Genomic DNA, 19,436 nt, shown 5'->3' on the forward strand with positions numbered 1-19,436 from the left:
AATATCACCACCTTCAACACCTCTTTGTTCCTTTATCTGTGACATCTTTTGATTATCTGCTCTTATCACTGCTTGCTTGTCCCTACAACCACCCCGCCCCCCAACTTCTCTCTCCCCCCCCCCCCTTAAACCAGCTTATATTTCACCCCTCTCTTATTTTTACTTAGTTCTGTTGAAGGGTCATGAGGACTCGAAACGTCAACTCTTTTCTTCTCCGCCGATGCTGCCAGACCTGCTGAGTATTTCCAGGTAATTCTGTTTTTGTTTTGGATTTCCAGCATCCGCAGTAGTTTTTTGTTTTTAGGCTTAACTACTGGCAGTTATCCATCCTCTCTATGTGCATCCTTAAGCTTGACCATATCTAGAAATATGCTATCGATGTAGCTCCTAGCCTTGTGGGCGCACTGCAGTGCCACCAGCTGCTGAACAAGCTTCAAAACGCAGAGCTTGAGCTGCTCCAGTTGACAAGAAGTCTTGGAATTCCCACATGGAACAGGATCTATATTCCACAGGACTGTGGTGTCCTGCCTAGACTGGATTTATCCAACTAACTCAACGGAATGGAAATAATCTAAGACTTAACTATTTTCGCCCATCCGCATGTTCCCTTGTGCTGACCAGTGTTGCTGTTTTTTTTAATTGAAACTCTTTCGAGTTATCAACAGTCACCGATTGCAACTCTTTCGAGTACAATCACAGTTCTTGGTTTCCGGGAGTGGGACATGAACCCACAACCCTCTGAGTCAAAGGCGAGGGTGCTATGGACTGAGCCACAGTTGTTGTTCTACCCTCTATAACAGCTTCAGATACCTGCCTGGATTTTAATCCACCTGTATGAATATGAATGAGGTTGTGGCCACGCCCCTTCGCGTGGCTAGGACCTGGTGACGCAATGACGCTGCTACGTGGCGCTGACGCTGCACGGGGAGAGATGGCGGAGCGGCGGCAGTCGGCGGTGCGGGACGGGCTGCGGGTTTTCATCCTTTGCCTCTGCTGGTACACCGTCAGCTCGGGCGGCAATGTCATCAACAAAGTCATCCTCAACCACTTCCCCTACCCGGTCACCGTCTCGCTCTTCCACATCCTCTCCATCTGCCTCTTCATGCCGCCGCTCATCCGCGCCTGGAACATACCGCCAGCCACCGAGCTGCCGCCCCGATACTTCAGCCGCCTCATCCTGCCGCTCGCCTTCGGCAAATACTTCGCTTCGGTGTCGGCCCATATCAGCATCTGGAAAGTACCCGTGTCATACGCGCATACAGGTAGGGAGAGTGGACGCCATTAGTGCGTCTGCCAGTGAGGGGAAGGGGAGTGTCGCGGGGGGGGCGGGGGGAGGGGAGTGTCGCGGGGGGGGCGGGGGGAGGGGAGTGTCGCGGGGGGGGCGGGGGGAGGGGAGTGTCGCGGGGGGGGCGGGGGGAGGGGAGTGTCGCGGGGGGGGCGGGGGGAGGGGAGTGTCGCGGGGGGGGAGGGGAGTGTCGCGGGGGGAGGGGAGTGTCGCGGGGGGGGCGGGGGGGGGGGAGTGTCGCGGGGGGGCGGGGGCAGGGGAGTGTCGCGGGGGGGGGCGGGGGGAGGGGAGTGTCGCGGGGGGGGGGCGGGGGGAGGGGAGTGTCGCGGGGGGGGCGGGGGGAGGGGAGTGTCGCGGGGGGGGCGGGGGAAGGGGGAGGGGAGTGTCGCGGGGGGGGGCGGGGGTAGGGGGAGGGGAGTGTCGCGGGGGGGGGCGGGGGAAGGGGGAGGGGAGTGTCGCCGGGGGGGGGCGGGGGAAGGGGGAGGGGAGTGTCGCCGGGGGGGGGCGGGGGAAGGGGGAGGGGAGTGTCGCCGGGGGGGGGGGGGGGGCGGGGGAAGGGGGAGGGGAGTGTCGCCGGGGGGGGGCGGGGGAAGGGGGAGGGGAGTGTCGCCGGGGGGGGCGGGGGAAGGGGGGAGGGGAGTGTCGGGGGGAGAGGAGGAAGGGGAGTGTCGGGGGGAGGAGGAATGGGAGTGTTCATGGTGGAGGAGGAAGGGGAGTGTCGGGGGGGAGGAGGAAGGGGAGTGTCGGGGCTGGGGGGAGGAGGAAGGGGAGTGTCGGGGCTGGGGGGAGGAGGAAGGGGAGTGTCGGGGCTGGGGGGAGGAGGAAGGGGAGTGTCGGGTGGAGAGGAGGAAGGGGAGTGTCGGGTGGAGAGGAGGAAGGGGGGTGTCGGGTGGAGAGGAGGAAGGGGGCTGTCGGGGGGGAGGAGGAGGAAGGGGGGTGTCGGGGGGAGGAGGAGGAAGCGGGGTGTTGGTGGGGGGGGAGGAGGAGGAAGGGGAGTGTCGGGGGTGGGGGAGGAGGAAGGGGAGTGTCGGGGGTGGGGGAGGAGGAAGGGGAGTGTCGGGGATGGGGGAGGAGGAAGGGGAGTGTCGGGGGTGGGGGGAGGAGGAAGGGGAGTGTCGGGGGTGGGGGGAGGAGGAAGGGGAGTGTCGGGGGTGGGGGAAGGAGGAAGGGGAGTGTCGGGGGTGGGGGGAGGAGGAAGGGGAGTGTCGGGTGTGGGGGGAGGAGGAAGGGGAGTGTCGGGGGGGAGGAGGAGGAAGGGGAGTGTCGGGGGGGGGAGGAGGAGGAAGGGGTTGTCGTGGGGGGAGGAGGAAAGGGGGTTGTTGGGGGGGAGGAGGAGGAAGGGGAGTGTCGGGGGAGTGTGGAGGAGGAAGGGGAGTGTCGGGGGGGGAGGAGGAAGGGGAGTGTCGGGGGGGGAGGAGGAAGGGGAGTGTCGGGGGGGAGGAGGAAGGGGAGTGTCGGGGGGTAGGAGGAAGGGGAGTGTCGTGGGGGAGGAGGAAGGGGAGTGTCGCGGGGGAAGGAGGAAGGGGAGTGTCGCGGGGGAAGGAGGAAGGGGAGTGTCGCGGGGGAAGGAGGAAGGGGAGTGTCGCGGGGGAAGGAGGAAGGGGAGTGTCGCGGGGGAAGGAGGAAGGGGAGTGTCGCGGGGGAAAGAGGAAGGGGAGTGTCGCGGGGGAAGGAGGAAGGGGAGTGTCGCGGGGGAAGGAGGAAGGGGAGTGTCGCGGGGGAAGGAGGAAGGGGAGTGTCGCGGGGGAAGGAGGAAGGGGAGTGTCGCGGGGAAGGAGGAAGGGGAGTGTCGCGGGGGAAGGAGGAAGGGGAGTGTCGCGGGGGAAGGAGGAAGGGGAGTGTCGGGGCGGTGGAGGAAGGGGAGTGTCGGGGCGGTGGAGGAAGGGGAGTGTCGGGGCGGAGGAGGAAGGGGAGTGTCGGGGCGGAGGAGGAAGGGGAGTGTCACGGGGGAGGAGGAAGGGGAGTGTCACGGGGGAGGAGGAAGGGGAGTGTCGGGGGGAAGAGGAAGGGGAGTGTCGGGGGTGGAGGAGGAAGGGGAGTGTCGGGGGCGGAGGAAGGGGAGTGTCGGGGGGCGGAGGAAGGGGAGTGTCGTGGAGGGGAGGAGGATGGGGAGTGTCGTAGGTGGGGAGGAGGAAGGGGAGTGTCGGAGGGAGGGAAGTGTCCGAGAGGGGGCAATGTCCGGGAGAGGGAGTGTCCCGGAGGGGAGACAGATGGGGTGCTGAATGTCGGGGAGGGGGGTGAGTGTTGGGGGGAGGATTGGGGGGAATGGGCAGGGGCCTGTGTCAGCGCAGAGTAGGAGTTGGATGTCGGCAGGAGAGTGAGTGTCGGGGACAGTGGGGGTTAATGTAATTTGCGTCGTCTATTTTGGCTCTGTGGGGAACATATGGGTTAATGAGTACATGTGATACAGAATTTAGCTGCTTGGATTTGTCTGGGTTCCAGATTCCTTAAGATATCGTGCAGTGTTTTTTTTACAGTGATCTAAGGTTTCTACTTTCCTGGTATTCATGCATGAGGTGTGTTAATTAGGCTGTTCTGTTTGCAGTAAGTTGGGGACATTATAGTGAAAACCTCTGCAGTATGTATGGCATTGCTCTTTTCTTTATCTGCAAACATTGCAGGAAGTTGGAGAGGCAGAGTGACCAGCTCCCTTTAGCCTCCCGAGATGGGTGGTGAGAGGTGTATAAGGGTTTGGGCTCTCCAGGTTCTCTCAGGTTCACCTCGAGTTTAGAAGTGGCCCTTGCTCTGGCCTGTTTACAACAATACAGAGGAACAAGGAACTGGTAGGCGAGCAGACTGCTGTACAACATGCTGCATAACTTCACTGTTTCCCCATCTCCTTCCAACCTCTTCCTGCTTTATTGCGCTATTCTCTTGAAGATAGTGACCCTCAGTCAGCCACGCCAGCACTGGCATGGCCGGTTCTTCAGATGGCCTAGATGGGGCGAGCCAGTGGGCTGTTCCGCCTTGAGTGGCATAATGACCAATCTGTTCTTGTCTGACTTGCACTGTCCAGCAGAACTGGCTAGAATCAGGAGTACAGGCCCCTTGTTTCTCTTGCCTAGAATGGGCTACTAAGGTCAGTTGTACCATCCAATTACAGCCCCAGTTAATACCATCTGACTCAGCTTTAAACCAATTTGTTTTGCCCTGTTTGGTTAACTGCTACCCTCAGGTGCTGCCTTTACCCACTACGGTAACTGAGTTTCAGCTTTACCTTAATTTTTAAAATTGGCATCAAACATTTCTGTTAAACCGATCCTTTAGATATCTGGTAGATCCACATCAGTGCTGCGCTATCAGAGATGTTGTCTTTTTAGATGAGGTGTTAAACAAAGTTTATCTACCCAGGTCGATATAAAAGATCCCACGACGCTATTTGAGGAAGAGCAGGGGTGTTGGCCAAAAGTGGAAAGAATGGTATAGTCAGACTAATGGGATAACTCTTTCAGAAAACCAGCAAAGGCACAAAGGGCTAAATGACCCCTTTTGCCCTTTCAGGATCTACAATTCCATGATATTCATCCCTCAACCTAAAGCACCAGGTTGTCATTGCTGTTTGTGGAACCTTGCTGTCTGCTGTTTGGCTGCTGTGTTTGCATACAAAATAGTAGTGACTATGATCTGAAAATACTTAATTGGCTGTGAAATACTTTGGAACATGCTGAGATATGACTCCTGCACAAGTTATTTTTGTTTTGTGATTTTCCCGAGTACCTAACCTGAATAAAAGTTAAAAGCAAAATACTGCGGATGCTGGAAACCTGAAATAAAAACAGAAAATGCTGGATAAACTGAGTAAAAGTTAGCTTCCTAACTGGCTTGCTACACCATCCCAGTTATTGTGTTCTCTCTGCATTTATCCCATGTTCACCCTGTAGCCAAGTCCTGGGCCCCTCCAAGCTATTCCCTGTGAATTCTCCAAGTGTCCAGACCTCTGTATTACGTCTGTTTGCTTATATTCCTTGTAGCAGTGTTGAATGCTCAATACGAAAGGTTAGAGGTATGCCCTGAAATCCTTTCCAATTCCACCATGAATAGGGTGTGCTACAAAAAATTCCAGTGACTCCATCATTCCTGATACTGGAATGGAATTAAATGAAATCAGATAAGTTCTGCCACTGGATGTGCGTGCAATAAGTTGTATCCCCAGTAAAGGTCATCCTCTGATATCAGGTCTTAACACCGAGCAGTGGGAATAATGACACTAGCTGAACATTGCAAGTGGTACTTTCAAATCGACACTAGCTCTTCAATTTTTAACGTACTGTACCATGTACGGTTTGACAGTTTCTCTAAATCTGGTTGAAATACAAATTGTTGCTCTCAGTTCTGGCTGAGCCACACAGAGAAGCAGGATACAAATTAGATGCCCAGTGTGATCCAAATTAACTGATAACTGGTAGGCTGGCTTTAGTAATGTGTCAGGATTCAGGACTGCTCATTATGCAGTTACTCCTACAGTAATGTAATGTATGTGAGATTGGATTTGGCTCAGATGGAATTCCCTTCTCTCAGCAGCTTGTCAGAACTTGCTGAACAAACTGGCATGAATGGGGCATTTGGTCATAGGTAGCTGAGGGCCGGGGGTGGCGGGGGGGTGGGGTGCATGGTACAGTTAGTTCAGTTGGTTAGACGACTCGTGTGGTTCAGAATAACGCCGACAGCAAAGGGCTCGATCCCTATCTGGCTGAGGTGACTTGGGGCCTGCCTCCTCACCCTTTCCGGTAGTAAAAATCACGGCATAAGCCATGGTTTGGCAACATTCGAATAATCAAGGATGCTATCTAAGTGGTGAGCAAGCCTTTGGGACACCAACTCCCTGTGTTGGTGGTGATTTTCAGGAAAGGTGGGAATCATATAATGTGCTGAAAAGACATTTACTCCACTGAACAATTAAACAATCTAGTAGTTTCAATGAAAGTGTATATACCTAAGAAAAGTAAGAATTTAGTGCAGTATTGCTTTCTTACAAGTTTTCTTTTTTTTCAACCTTTCTGGTGAAAATGTAGATAGCAAGCAGGCCTCTGGTCCTGGGACTTTACTGCTTTACCATTAACAACATTGTAAAGGCAAGAGTTAATAAAAGGCCTTTTGGCCTATTAAAACCTATCCCCCTAACTCTCTTATTGAAATCCCTTCCCTGTACCTTAACTCTTCTTTGATGAGTCTCTCCCAGTTATCCAAACTCTTCCATTTGCTCCTATTGCCTTAAATGGCAGATTATTCCACGTCATATTTGTCACTCTGAGTAAAAAAGGAAAATTCCACCCTTGCATAATTCATTTTAACATGTGTTGTTTTATGTCTTCTGGGCCACATCATTCCTACTTTACTTTTGAAGTAATATTCTGAGATTGTGGAGCACATTCCTATTGGTTGTTACTGGACTCTTGTACCTTTATACAGCACAGTGTTTAAACAGCTGCTTTACCTTAAAATGTTAAAGCTATTGACTTAGAGTGTTTAAGCTACTGGGAGGTGCTTCCCATTTTCAATCAAGATTTAAAAAGCTTCAAAGATTGTTAACGATCGAGTTCAATTTATAATTACATTTTTACTTTGCAGTGGCTTTGCTTAAAGAAACTTTGGAGAAATATTTTACTGATTGTGTTGGGAATGTGTAATATAATTGAAGTCATATCTTAAATTATAACATGGAAGGAAATTACTTGTCTTTTCATAACACCTTTCACAATGAAGGGACACACCAGCATAATTTGGAGCCAATCAATAATTGAGGTGCAGTCACTCTTGACAAAACTTGACCTCTGCCAGCATATAACTCCTCCTACAGCACTTGAGCTAGTTCAACTTGAGCAACTGCACCCTACAGCCGCACTGTAAAGTTAAACAACTCCAGGAGCAACTTTGCTTTGGATTCCTTCCCTACCATCTAGAAGGACAAGGGCAGCAGATAGATGGGAACTCCGCCACTTGGAAGTTCCCCTCCAAGTCACTCACCATCCTGATCTGGAAATATATCACTGTTCCTTCACTGTCAAAATACTGGAACTCCCTCCCTGACAGCAGGTAGGGTGTACCTACACCACATGGACTGCAGTGGTTCAAGAAAGCAGCTCACCACCACCTTTTCAAGGGCAACTAGGGATGGGCAATAAATGCTGGCCCAGCCAATGAAGCACACATCCCGTGAATGAATTTTAAATAATTCTCTAATCACACAACTGTGCTTACCTAGAAATAAATCAGGTGTTGGACACGGCCATGTTGCTGCATGTGTCAATGCTCTCTGCGTGCACTTACTGTCATTCGTCGTAAGCCTGTCCAATTTTGGTGGCAACTCTGGTGATGTATTTTTAATGGTTCTGTCCTTCAGGGCTCTGTGGTATTTTGGAGAAGGGGAAATTTTTGGAGGCACCACCTCCAAATTGTGACCACTGGTTAGTGTTGTTCTGGATTAATGGGTGAGGACAGGACTGGACTTGGTTCTAATGCTCTCCATTGTCAGAATGATCACTTGAATTAGATTACTAGAGAAGTACCAACAACTGCTCAACCAACTTCAGGAGAGGAGAGGTGGGATGAAAAGAAATAAATGAAACACCCCTGATGGCTTGTTATGTGAAGCAGCTAGGATTTTGAAGATGTGCAATGGAATGTGGAACAACAGAATGCTGCAGATGCAGGAAATCTGAAATAAAAATAAAGTGCTGGAAATACTCAGGTCAGGTGGAATCTGTGGAGAGAGTAACAGAGTTAATGTTTTAGGTTGATGATGTTTCGTCAGAATAGCATGTTGGACCTTGCCCTAGAATAGTAAAATGGGGGTCAATGCTGCTGTTTTTGCCTGTGTTTTGGGGGTGGGATCAAAATTGATTCTGGGACCCAATTACTGCCCTGCAGTAATATGTTGCTTGTGCACGGTACAGCAAGTTGGTGCAGGACAAAAACAAAAGTACCTGGAAAAACTCAGCAGGTCTGGCAGCATCTGCGGAGAGGAGCACAGTTAACATTTCGAGTCCGAATGACCTTTCAACAGAACTAAGTAAAAATAGAAAAGAGGTAAAATATAAGCTGGTTTAAGCGGGAGGTGGTGGGACAAGAAGAGCTGGATAGAGGGCCAGTGATAGGTGGAGATAACCAAAAGATGTCACAGACAAAAGGACAAAGAGGTTTAGAAGGTGGTGATATTGTCTAAAGGAATGTGCTAATTAAGGGTAGAAAGCAGGACGAGCAAGGTACAGATAGCCCTAGTGGGGGTGGGGTGGGGGGAAGGGATCGAAATAGGCTAAAAGGTAGAGATAAAACAATGGATGGAAATACACTTAAAAATAATGGAAGTAGGTGGGAAAAGAAAAATCTATATAAATTATTGGAAAAAACAAAAAGGAGGGGGAAAATCAGAAATGGGGTGGAGATGGAGGAGAGAGTTCATGATCTAAAATTGTTGAACTCAATATTCAGTCCGGAAGGCTGTAAAGTGCCGAGTCGGAAGATGAGGTGCTGTTCCTCCAGTTTGCGTTGAGCTTCACTGGAACAATGCAGCAAGTCAAGGATGGACATGTGGGCATGAGAGCAGGGTGGAGTGCTGAAATGGCAAGCGACAGGGAGGTTTGGGTAATGCTTGCAGACAGACCGAAGGTGTTCTGCAAAGCAGCCACCCAGTCTGCGTTTGGTCTCTCCAATGTAGAGGAAACTGCATTGGGAGCAACGAATGCAGTAGACTAAGTTGAGGGACGTGCAAGTGAAATGCTGCTTCACTTGAAAGGAGTGTTTGGGCCCTTGGACGGTGAGGAGAGGGGAAATAAAAGGGCAGGTGTTGCACCTTCTGCGGTTGCATGGGAAGGTGCCGTGGGAGGGGGTTGAGATGTAGGGGGTGATGGAGGAGTGAACCAGGGTGTCCCGGAGGGAACGATCCCTGCGGAATGCCGCCGGTGCGGGGTGAAGGGAAGATGTGTTTGGTGGTGGCATCATGCTGGAGTTGGCAGAAATGGTGGAGGATGATCCTTTGAATGCGGAGGCTGGTGGGGTGATAAGTGAGGAGAAGGGAGGCCCTATCATGTTTCTGGGAGGGAGAAGAAGGTGTGAGGGCGGATGCACGGGAGATGGGCCGGACACGGTTGAGGGCCCTGTCAACCACCGTGGGTGGAAAACCTCGGTTCAGGAAGAAGGAGAGACTAGGACCCGAGGGCACGGCTTCAGAGTAAAGGGAAGACATTTTAGAACAGAGATGAGGAGAAACTTCTTTAGCCAGAGAGTGGTGAATCTATGGAGTTCATTGCCACAGAAGGCTGTGGAGGCCAGGTCATTGAGTGTATTTAAGACCGAGATAGATAGGTTCTTGATTGGTAAGGGGATCAAAGGTTACGGGGAGAAGGCGGGAGAATGGGGTTGAGAAACTTATCAGCCATGATTGAATGGCGGAGCAGACTCGATGGGCCGAATGGCCTAATTTCTGCTCCTATGTCTTATGGTCTTATGTCAGAGGAACTGTTTTTGAAAGTTGGTGCAGGATATTGACTGATCCCATGAGGTCAGTCCTTCTCCAGCTGCTGCTCATTGTAACTGGCCTCTGATCCTGTTTTAATGGCCTCATAATTTTAAATCAATGCTTTTAGTTTCAAACTGTATCGTCCTGCTGTTCAGTCTTTGCTGGACAGGTTTCAGTTAAGTGCTAAGACTACTTGTACTTATGGCCATCCAGATGGTCATGTCAACTTCTCCTCCTGGAGTGTGAAGCCAGTTTCATCCTTCAGGGTGCTCTTCTTGCTACCATCTCGTATTTAGTGAAAACTCCCACTCTCAGTTGTTTTCACAAACACCTATGAACAGTAAAACCTAAGAAGCTATCATTATTAAAGACAACTGTGGACATGAACGGCAGATGCAGCTCTGCAGGCTATGATATTGTTCTCAGCCTCCAGTAGTTCATAGGCTGTTTAGTGACAGCTCATTTCCAAGCACATCAGGGGCATAACTAGGAGTGGAGTAGATAAAGTAAATGATCGTCACAGTGTTTACAACTTAAGCTGATAAATTGATTAGAAACTGTGAAATTATTAGTTTTACCCGATGAGTTTCTCTTTGAATCACCCATATTGTATAGGATCTTTGTCAGTTTGGTTCAGTGAGCACTCTTGTCTCTGAGTCAGAACGTTGTGGGTTCAAGTTTCATGCTAGAAACTTGAGCACAATCAAAACTGACACACCAGAGGTGCTGCACTGTTGGAGGTGCTGTCTCTCAGATAAGATGTTAAACCAAGGCTCTGGCTGTATCTCTACTGAAAGTAAGCGATCCTGTGACATTATTTAAAGATGAGCAGGTGAGTTCTCCTGGTGTCCTGTCCAATATTTATCTCTCAATTGACATCACCTTAAAAAAGAAAATCCCGATGTCATTATCTCATTGCCCATATAGAAACTTGCTGTTTGCAAATTGGCTGCCACATTTTCTATTTAACAATTCTAAGGCATTTCATTGATTTTGAAGTGCTTTGGGGTGTCCCAAGTTCATCAAAGGTGCTATATAAATATCATGAATATATGAAATGGAACAAAAGTAGGCCATTCAGCCCCTCAAGCCTGCTCCACCATTCAATAAGATCATGACTAATCTGTTTGTGTTTCGAATTCCACATTCCTATCTACTCCCGATAACCTTTGATTCCCTTGCCTAAAAGAATCTATCTCCCTCCGCCTTAAAAATATTCAATGACCCTGCCTCCACCACCTTTGAAGGCATAGAGTCAAAGAGGTCGACAGCACAGAAAAAGGCCCTTCGCCCATCGAGTCTGCGCCGGTCAAACAAGTACCTAACTATTCTAATCCCATTTTCCAGCGCTAGGCCCATAGCCTTGTATGCCATGGCATCACAAGTGCATACCTAAATACTTCTTAAATGTTATGAGGGTTTATGCCTCTACCACCTTTTCAGGCAGTGAGTTCCAGATTCCCGCCACCCTCTGGGTGAAAAAATTCTTCCTCACGTCCCCTCTAAACCTCCTGCCCCTTACCTTAAATCTATGCCCCCTGGTTATTGATCCCTCCACCAAGGGGAAAAGTTCCTTCCTGTCTACCCTATCTATGCCCCTCATAATCTTATACACCTCAATCATGTACCCCCCCCCCCCCCAATCAATCTCCTGCTCCAAGGAAAATAACCCCAGTCTATCCAATCTCTCCTCATATCTAAAACTCTCCAGCCCAGGCAACATCCTGGTAAATCTGCACACTCTCTGGTGCAATCACATCCTTCCTATAATGCGGATTCCAGAACTGCACGCAATACTCTACCTGTGGCCTAACCAGCATTTTATACAGTTCCAGCATAACCTCCCTCATATATTCTATGCCTTGGCTAATAAAGGCAAGTATCCCATAAGCCTTCTTAACCACCTTATCTACCTGTCCCGCTACCTTAAGGGACGGGTGGACATGCACACAAAGGTCCCTCTGATCCTCAGTACTTCCAAGGGTCCTACCATTCATCGTGTATTCCCATGCCTTGTTTGTCCTGCCCAAGTGCATCACCTCACACTTATTCAGATTAAATTCCATTTGCCACTGATCAGCCCATCTGACCAGCCTGTCTATATCCTCGTGTATCTAAGGCTATCCTCCTCACTATTTACCACCCCACCAATTTTCGTGTCATCCACGAACTTACTGATCAACCCTCCTACATTCAAAACAAAAACAGAATTACCTGGAAAAACTCAGCAGGTCTGGCAGCATCGGTGGAGAAGAAATCAGTTAACGTTTCGAGTCCTCATGACCCTTCGGCAGAACTGATTTCTTCTCCACCGATGCTGCCAGACCTGTTGAGTTTTTCCAGGTAATTCTGTTTTTGTTTTGGATTTCCAGCATCCGCAGTAGCTTTTAGCTTTTTACCTCCTACATTCAAGTCTAAATCGTTTATGTATACCACAAACAGCAAGGGACCCAACACCGATCCCTGTGGAACCCCACTGGACACAGGCATCCAGTCACAAAAACACCCCTCAACCATCGCCCTCTGCTTCCTGCCACTCAGCCAATTCTGGATCCAATTTGCCAAATTGCCTTGGATCCCATGGGCCCTTACCTTCATTATCAGTCTCCCATGCGGGATCTTATCAAAAGCCTTGCTGAAGTCCAAGTAGACTACATCAAATGCACTGCCCTCATCTACACACCTGGTCACCCCTTCAAAAAATTCAATCAAATTGGTCAGACATGACCTCCCCTTAACAAAACCATGCTGACTGTCCTTGATTAATCCCTGCCTCTCCAAGTGTAAATTAATTCTGTCCCTCAGAATTGCTTCCAATAGTTTCCCCACCACTGAGGTTAGACTGACTGGCCTGTAGTTCCCTGGTTTATCCCTTCCTCCCTTCTTGAATAACGGTACCACATTGGCTGTCCTCTGGCACCTCTCCTGTGGCCAGAGAGGTATTGAAAATTATTGCCAGCGCCCCTGCTATCTCCTCCCTTGCCTCACCCACAGCCTGGGATACATTTCAACCGGGCCTGGAGATTTATCTACTTTTAAGCCTGCCAGACCACTTAGAACCTCCTCCCTTTCCATGCTAATTTCTTTAATTATATCACAGTCCTTCTGCCTGATTTCCATACCCACGTCGTCCCTCTCAGTTGTGAATACCAACACAAAGTATTCAATTAGAACCCTACCTACGTCTCCGGCTCCACCCACAGATTACCACTATGGTCCTTAATGGGCCCTACTCTTTCCCTAGTTATCCTCTTACTCTAATGTACTTGTAAAATAACTTTGGATTTTCCTTTATTTTACCTGCCAATGTTTTTTCGTGCCCCCTTTTTGCTCTCCTCATTTCCTTTTTGAGTTTCCCCCCTACGCATTCTATACTCCTCTCTGGCTTCTGCTGTTTTGAGCCTTCGGTATCTGCCATAAGCCTCCCTTTTTCTCTTTATCCAATCCCGTATATCCCTTGACATCCAGGATTCCCTGGATGTGTTGGTCCCACCCTTTGTCTTTACTGGAATATGTTGGCCCTGTACTTTCCCTATTTCCTTCTTGAATGAGACCCAATGCCCTGACGCAGATTTACCTAAAAGTAGCCGCTCTCAGTCCACTCTGGCCAAATCATATCTGATCTTATTAAAATCAGCCTTCCCTCAATTTAGGACGCTGATTTCTGGCCCATCCTTGTCCTTTTCCATAACAACCTTGAATCTAATGGAGTTATGATCACTATCTGCAAAATGCTCCCCCACTAATACATCTACCACTTGCCCTGCTTCATTCCCTAAAATTAAGTCCAGGACCACCCCTTCTCTTGTAGGACCTTCTACATACTGGCTTAAAAAGCTCTCCTTGATGCATTTTAAGAATTCCGCTCCCTCTAAACCTATCACACTATGACTAACCCAGTTAATGTTGGGGAAGTTGAAACCCCCCACTATTATTTTTACACTTCTCTGAAATTTGCCTACATATCTGCTCTTCTATTTCTCTCTGACTGTTTGGGGACCTATAGTACACTCCCAGCAATGTAATTGCTCGTTTTTTGTTTTTAAGTTCTACCCATATGGCTTCATTTGAGGAGCCTTCTAAGATGTCATCCCTTCTTACTGCTGTAATTGATTCCTTGATCAATATTGCGATATCCCCTCCTCTTTTACCTCCTTCCCTGTCTCGCTTGAAGACCCTATATCCTGGAATATTGTAGTTCCAAAGTCACACAACCCTCAGGAAAAAAAAAATTCTTCTCATCTCTGGCCACTCCTAATTTTAAACAATGCCCCCCTAGTTCTGGACTCACCCACCAGAGTAAACATTCTTTCCACGTCCACCCTGTCAATACCATTCAGGATCTTATATACTTCAATCAAATCACCTCTCACTCTTCTAAACTTGGAAACAAGCCCAGTCTGTCTAACCTTTCCTCATAAGACAACCCACTCATTCCAGGTATAAGTTTAGTAAACCTCCTCTGAACCTCCTCCAATGCATTTACATCCTTGCTTAAATAAGGAGACCAAAACTGTGTACACTATTCGAGATGTGGTCTCACCAATGCCCTGTATAACTGAAGCATAACATCCTTACTTTTAAGTTTAATTCTTCTCAAAGTAAAGGATAGCATTCCATTAGCCGCCTTAGACCATAAGACATAGGAGCAGAAATTAGGCCAATCGGCCCATCGAGTCTGCTCCACCATTCAATCATGGCTGATAAGTTTCTCAACCCCATTCTCCCGCCTTCTCACCGTAACCTTTGATCCCCTTACCAATCAAGAACCTATCTATCTCGGTCTTAAATACACTCAATGACCTGGCCTCCACAGCCTTCTGTGGCAATGAATTCCATAGATTCACCACTCTCTGGCTAAAGAAGTTTCTCCTCATCTCTGTTCTAAAAGGTCTTCCCTTTACTCTGAGGTTGTGCCCTCGGGTCCTAGTCTCTCCTACTAATGGAAACATCTTCCCCACGTCCACTCTATCCAGGCCTTTCAGTATTCTGTAAGTTTCAATCAGATCCCCCCCCCCCTCATCCTTCTAAACTCCATCGAGGATAGACCCAGAGTCCTCAAACATTCCTTATATGTTAAGCCTTTCATTCCTGGGATCATTCTCGTGAACCTCCTCTGGACCCTCACCAGGGCCAGCACATCCTTCCTGAGATACGGGGCCCAAAATTGCTCACAATATTCTAAATGTGGTCTGACCAGAGCCTTATAAAGCCTCAGCAGCACATCCCTGCTTTTATATTCTAGTCCTCTCGAAATAAATGCCAACATTGCATTTGCCTTCCTAACTACCGACTCAACCTGCAAATTAACCTTAAGAGAATCCTGGACTAGGACTCCCAAGTCCCTTTGCACTCCAGATTTCTGAATTCTCTCCCCATTTAGAAAATAGTCCATGCCTCTATTCTTCCTACCAAAGTGCATGACCTCACACTTCCCCACGTTGTATTCCATCTGCCACTTCTTTGCCCATTCTCCTAACCTGTCCAAATCCTTCTGCAGCCTCCCCGCCTCCTCAATACTACCTGTCCCTCCACCTATCTTTGTATCATCTGCAAACTTAGCCAGGATGCCCTCAGTTCCTTCATCTAGATCATTAATGTATAAAGTGAAAAGTTGTGGTCCCAACACTGACCCCTGCGGAACTCCACTAATCACTGGCCGCCATCCTGAGAAGGACCCCCTTATCCCCACTCTCTGCCTCCTGCCAGACAACCAATCTTCTATCCATGCTAATACCTTGCCTCTAACACCATGGGCTCTTATCTTACTGAGCAGCCTCCTGTGTGGCACCTTGTCAAAGGCCTTCCAGAAGTCCAAGTAGATAACATCCATTGGCTCTCCTTTGTCTAACCTACTCGTTACCTCCTCAAAGAATTCTAACAGATTTGTCGGGCATGACCTCCCCTTGATGAAACTATGCTGACTTTGCCCGATTTTACCATGCACTTCCAAGTATTCTGAAATCTCATCCTTAATAATGGACTCTAAAATCTTACCAATTACTGAGGTCAGGCTAGTCGGCCTGTAATTTCCCATCTTTTGCCTCACTCCCTTCTTAAACAGGGGGGTTACATTAGCGATTTTCCAGTCCTCTGGGACCCTCCCTGACTCCAGTGGTTCCTGAAAGATCACCACTAACGCCTCCACTATCTCTTCAGCTATCTCCTTCAGAACTCTGGGGTGTAATCCATCTGGTCCAGGTGATTTATCCACCCTCAGACCTTTCAGTTTTCCTAGCACCTTCTCCTTGGTAATGGCCACCATACTCACCTCTGCCCCCCGATTCTCTTGAACTTTGGGGATGTCACTCGTGTCTTCCACCATGAAGACTGATGCAAAGTACCTATTCAGTTCCTCCGCCATTTCATTGTTCCCCACCACTACTTCTCCAGCGTCATTTTCCTGTGGCCCAATGTCCACTTTTGTCTCTCTCTTACCCTTTATATATCTAAAAAAAAATCCTTGCAATCTTCTTTTATATTACTGGCTAGTTTACCCTCATATTTAATCTTCTCCCTCCTTATTTCTTTTTTAGTTATCCTCTGTTGGTCTTTGTAGGCTTCCCAATCCCCTGGTTTCCCACTACTCTTCGCTGCATTGAATGCTTTCTCTTTAGCTTTTATGCTGTCCCTGACTTCCCTTGTCAGCCATGGTTGCCTCGTCCTCCCTTTAGTATGCTTCTTCTTCCTAGGGATGAATTTTTGCTGTGTCTCCCAAATTACTCCCAGAAACTCCTGCCATTGCTGTTCCACTGTCTTTCCTGCTAGGCTCATCTCATCTTCTTAATTACTTACTGTACCTGCATACTAACTTTTTGTGACTCATGCACTGGAACACCTAGATCCCTCTGCACCTCGGAACTCTGTAGTCATTCTCCATTTAAGTAATACTCTGCTTTTTTTGTTCTTCCTGCCAAAATGAACAACCTTACATTTTCCTGCATTATACTCCATCTGCCAGATTTTTGCCCACTCACTCAAACTATCTATATTCCGTCTGCAACCTCCTTATGTCCTCTTCACAACATACCTTCATACCTATCTTTGTATCATCTGCAAACTTAGCTCTCATGCGTTCACTCCACTCATCTAAGTCATTGATATAAATTGTAAAATGTTGAGGCCTCAGCACAGACCCCTGCGGGACTCCACTCGTCACATCCTGCCAATCAGAAAATATCCCATTTATGCATAATCTGTTTTCTGCCAGCCAGCCAGTCTCTATCCATGCTAATATGTTACCCCTTCATACACCATGAGCTTTTATTTTCCACAATAACCTCTCGTGCAGCACCTTATTGGGTGCATTCTGGAAATCCAAATACAGTAGGTCCACAGGCTTTCCTTTATCCATAGCACATGTTGCTCCTTCAAAGAACTCCAATAAATTGGTTAAACATGATTTCCCTTCCACAATACCATGCTGACTCTTCTGGATTACTTTGTGTTTCTCTTAAGTGCCCGGCAATAACGTCCTTAATGATCGACTCTAACACCTTGCCCATGACAGATGTCAAACTAACTAGCCTATAGTTTCCTGTTTTCTGCCTCCCTCCTTTCTTGAATAGAGGGGTTATATTTGCTACTTTCCAGTCTGATAGAATCTTTCCAGAATCTAGCGAATTTTGGAAAATTAACACACTGCGTCTTCTACTTCATGAGCCGCCTCTTTTAAGACCCTAGGATGAAGCCCATCGGGACCTGGAAACTTGACAGCCCGCAGCTCCATCAGTTTGCTCAGTGCTGCTTCCCTAGTGATTGTAATTTCACCAAGTTCCCACCTCCTGATTTATAGCTATTACTGGAATGTTTTTTGTATCCTCTGCAGTGAAGAAAAAAGGAAAATATTTCTAAATTTCATTGCCATTTCTTTATTTTCTACTATTAACTTCCCATTCTCACTCTCTAGAGGACCAACGCTCATTTTACTTTCTTCCTGTTTAATTACCTGTAGAAGCTCTTGCTGTCTTTTTTACATTTCTAGCTAGCTTCCTCTCATACTCTAATTTCTTACTTCTGATTAACCTTTTTGTCATTCTCTGCCATTCTTTATATTCTGACCAATCATCTGACCTGCCACTCATCTTTGTGCAGTTATGTGCTTTTCCTTAAGTTTGATGCTTTTCTTAACTTATATATTTAACCAAGATGGTGGGTCCTCCCCTTAGAATTTTTCTTTATAGTAGGAATATACTTATTGAGTATTCTGAAATATACCCTTAAATGTCTACCACTGCTTCTCTATTGATCTATCCCCTACCCTAGAATCCCAGTTCAATTCAAGTAGCTCAGCTTTTATGCCCACATAATTGCCCTAGCCTTAGACCCACTCTTCTCCCTTTCAAACTGAATGTAAAATTCAATCATATTGTGGTCGCTGCTGCCTAGGGGTGCCTTCACTCTGAGATCATTACTTAATACTGTCACATTACACAAAACCAAGTTTAATATAACCTGCTCTCTGGTTGGTTCCAGAAGGTGCTGCTCTAAAAAAAACTATCTCGAAGGCATCCTGTGAACTCCTCATCCAGGCTACTACTGCCAATCTGACTTTTCCAGTTTATATATAGATAAAAATCATCCATGATTATTGCTGTCTCTTTTTATCACAAGCACCCATTATTTCTTGTATACTTTGTCCTACTTTGTGGTTACTGTTAGGGGCCTGTAGGCCACTCCCACTAGTGACTTATTTCCCCTACTATTTCTCATCTCCGCCCAAACCGATTCTACATCCTGATCTCCTGAACCAAGGTCATCTCTAACTGTTGCATCAATGCAATCCTTGATCAACAGTTCTACCTCTCCACCTTTTCCTAGCTTCTAATTCTTCTTGAATGTCATATACCCCATAATATTCAGGACCCAATCCTAGTCATCCTGCAGCCATGACTCCGTAATGGCTATCAGATCATATTTATTTACTTCAATGTGCACTTGGTGTCAGCTGTGGCTCAGTTCATAGCACCCTCGCCTTTGAATCAGAGGGTTGTGGGTTCATGTCCCACTCCCGGAAACCAAGAACTGTGATTGTACTCAAAAGAGTTGCAATCTGTGACTGTTGATAACTCGAAAAGAGTATCAATTCATTTCCTTTGTTATGAATGCTGCACGCATTCAGATACAGAGCCTTTAGTTTTGACTTTTTGTTATCTTTGTAACACCTAGTCTTGACTATTGGTGCATTCTAGGGTTTTATCTCTCTGTCCCTTCCTGCTATTCTATGACCCTCATTTCCCATATTAGCATTATGGTCTCCTGCCTTGAATCAACCTCTTGATTTGTCGCATCTACCCAAGCTTGATCCCTCAACCCCCCCCGCGTTTAGTTTAAAGCCCTCTCTACTTCCCTAGTTATGCAATTGGCAATAACACACATCCCAGCATGGTTCAGGTGTAGAACGTCCCAATGGTACAGCCCCCACTTTCCCCAGAACTGGTGCCAGTGTCCCACAAACCAAACCCAATTCTCCCACACCAGTCTTTGAGCCACACATTCATCTCTCTAATCTTATTTACCCTATACCAATTTGCACGTGGCTCAGGTAATAATCCAGAGATTATTAATTTTCAAGGTTCTGCTTCTTAATTTGGTACCTACATGGACCATGACGACTGGATCCTCCCCTCCCACTGCAAGTTCCTCTCCAGCCCTGAGCAGATGTCCCGAACCCTGGCACCAGGTAGGCACACAGCC

General features: G+C 47.8%; 1 protein-coding gene across 3 annotated transcripts in view; it reads left to right on the plus strand.

Annotated features, from left to right (window-relative positions):
* Positions 1 to 910: 910 nt before the first annotated feature.
* The window catches only part of slc35e1 (solute carrier family 35 member E1), a 67,309-nt gene continuing 48,783 nt past the window's right edge, over positions 911 to 19,436 (plus strand). For all 3 annotated transcript variants that reach the window (XR_013578462.1, XM_078555595.1, XM_078555594.1), the window contains exon 1: positions 911 to 1,262. Coding sequence is in view for 2 of the 3 variants with exons in the window: in XM_078555595.1 (XP_078411721.1) it covers positions 932 to 1,262 (331 nt within the window). In the remaining variant the exon portion in view is untranslated. The remainder of the gene's footprint in view (positions 1,263 to 19,436) is intronic.

This window comes from Cetorhinus maximus, chromosome 13, assembly GCF_964194155.1.
Source record: "Cetorhinus maximus chromosome 13, sCetMax3.hap1.1, whole genome shotgun sequence".
Classification (NCBI taxonomy): domain Eukaryota; kingdom Metazoa; phylum Chordata; class Chondrichthyes; order Lamniformes; family Cetorhinidae; genus Cetorhinus; species Cetorhinus maximus.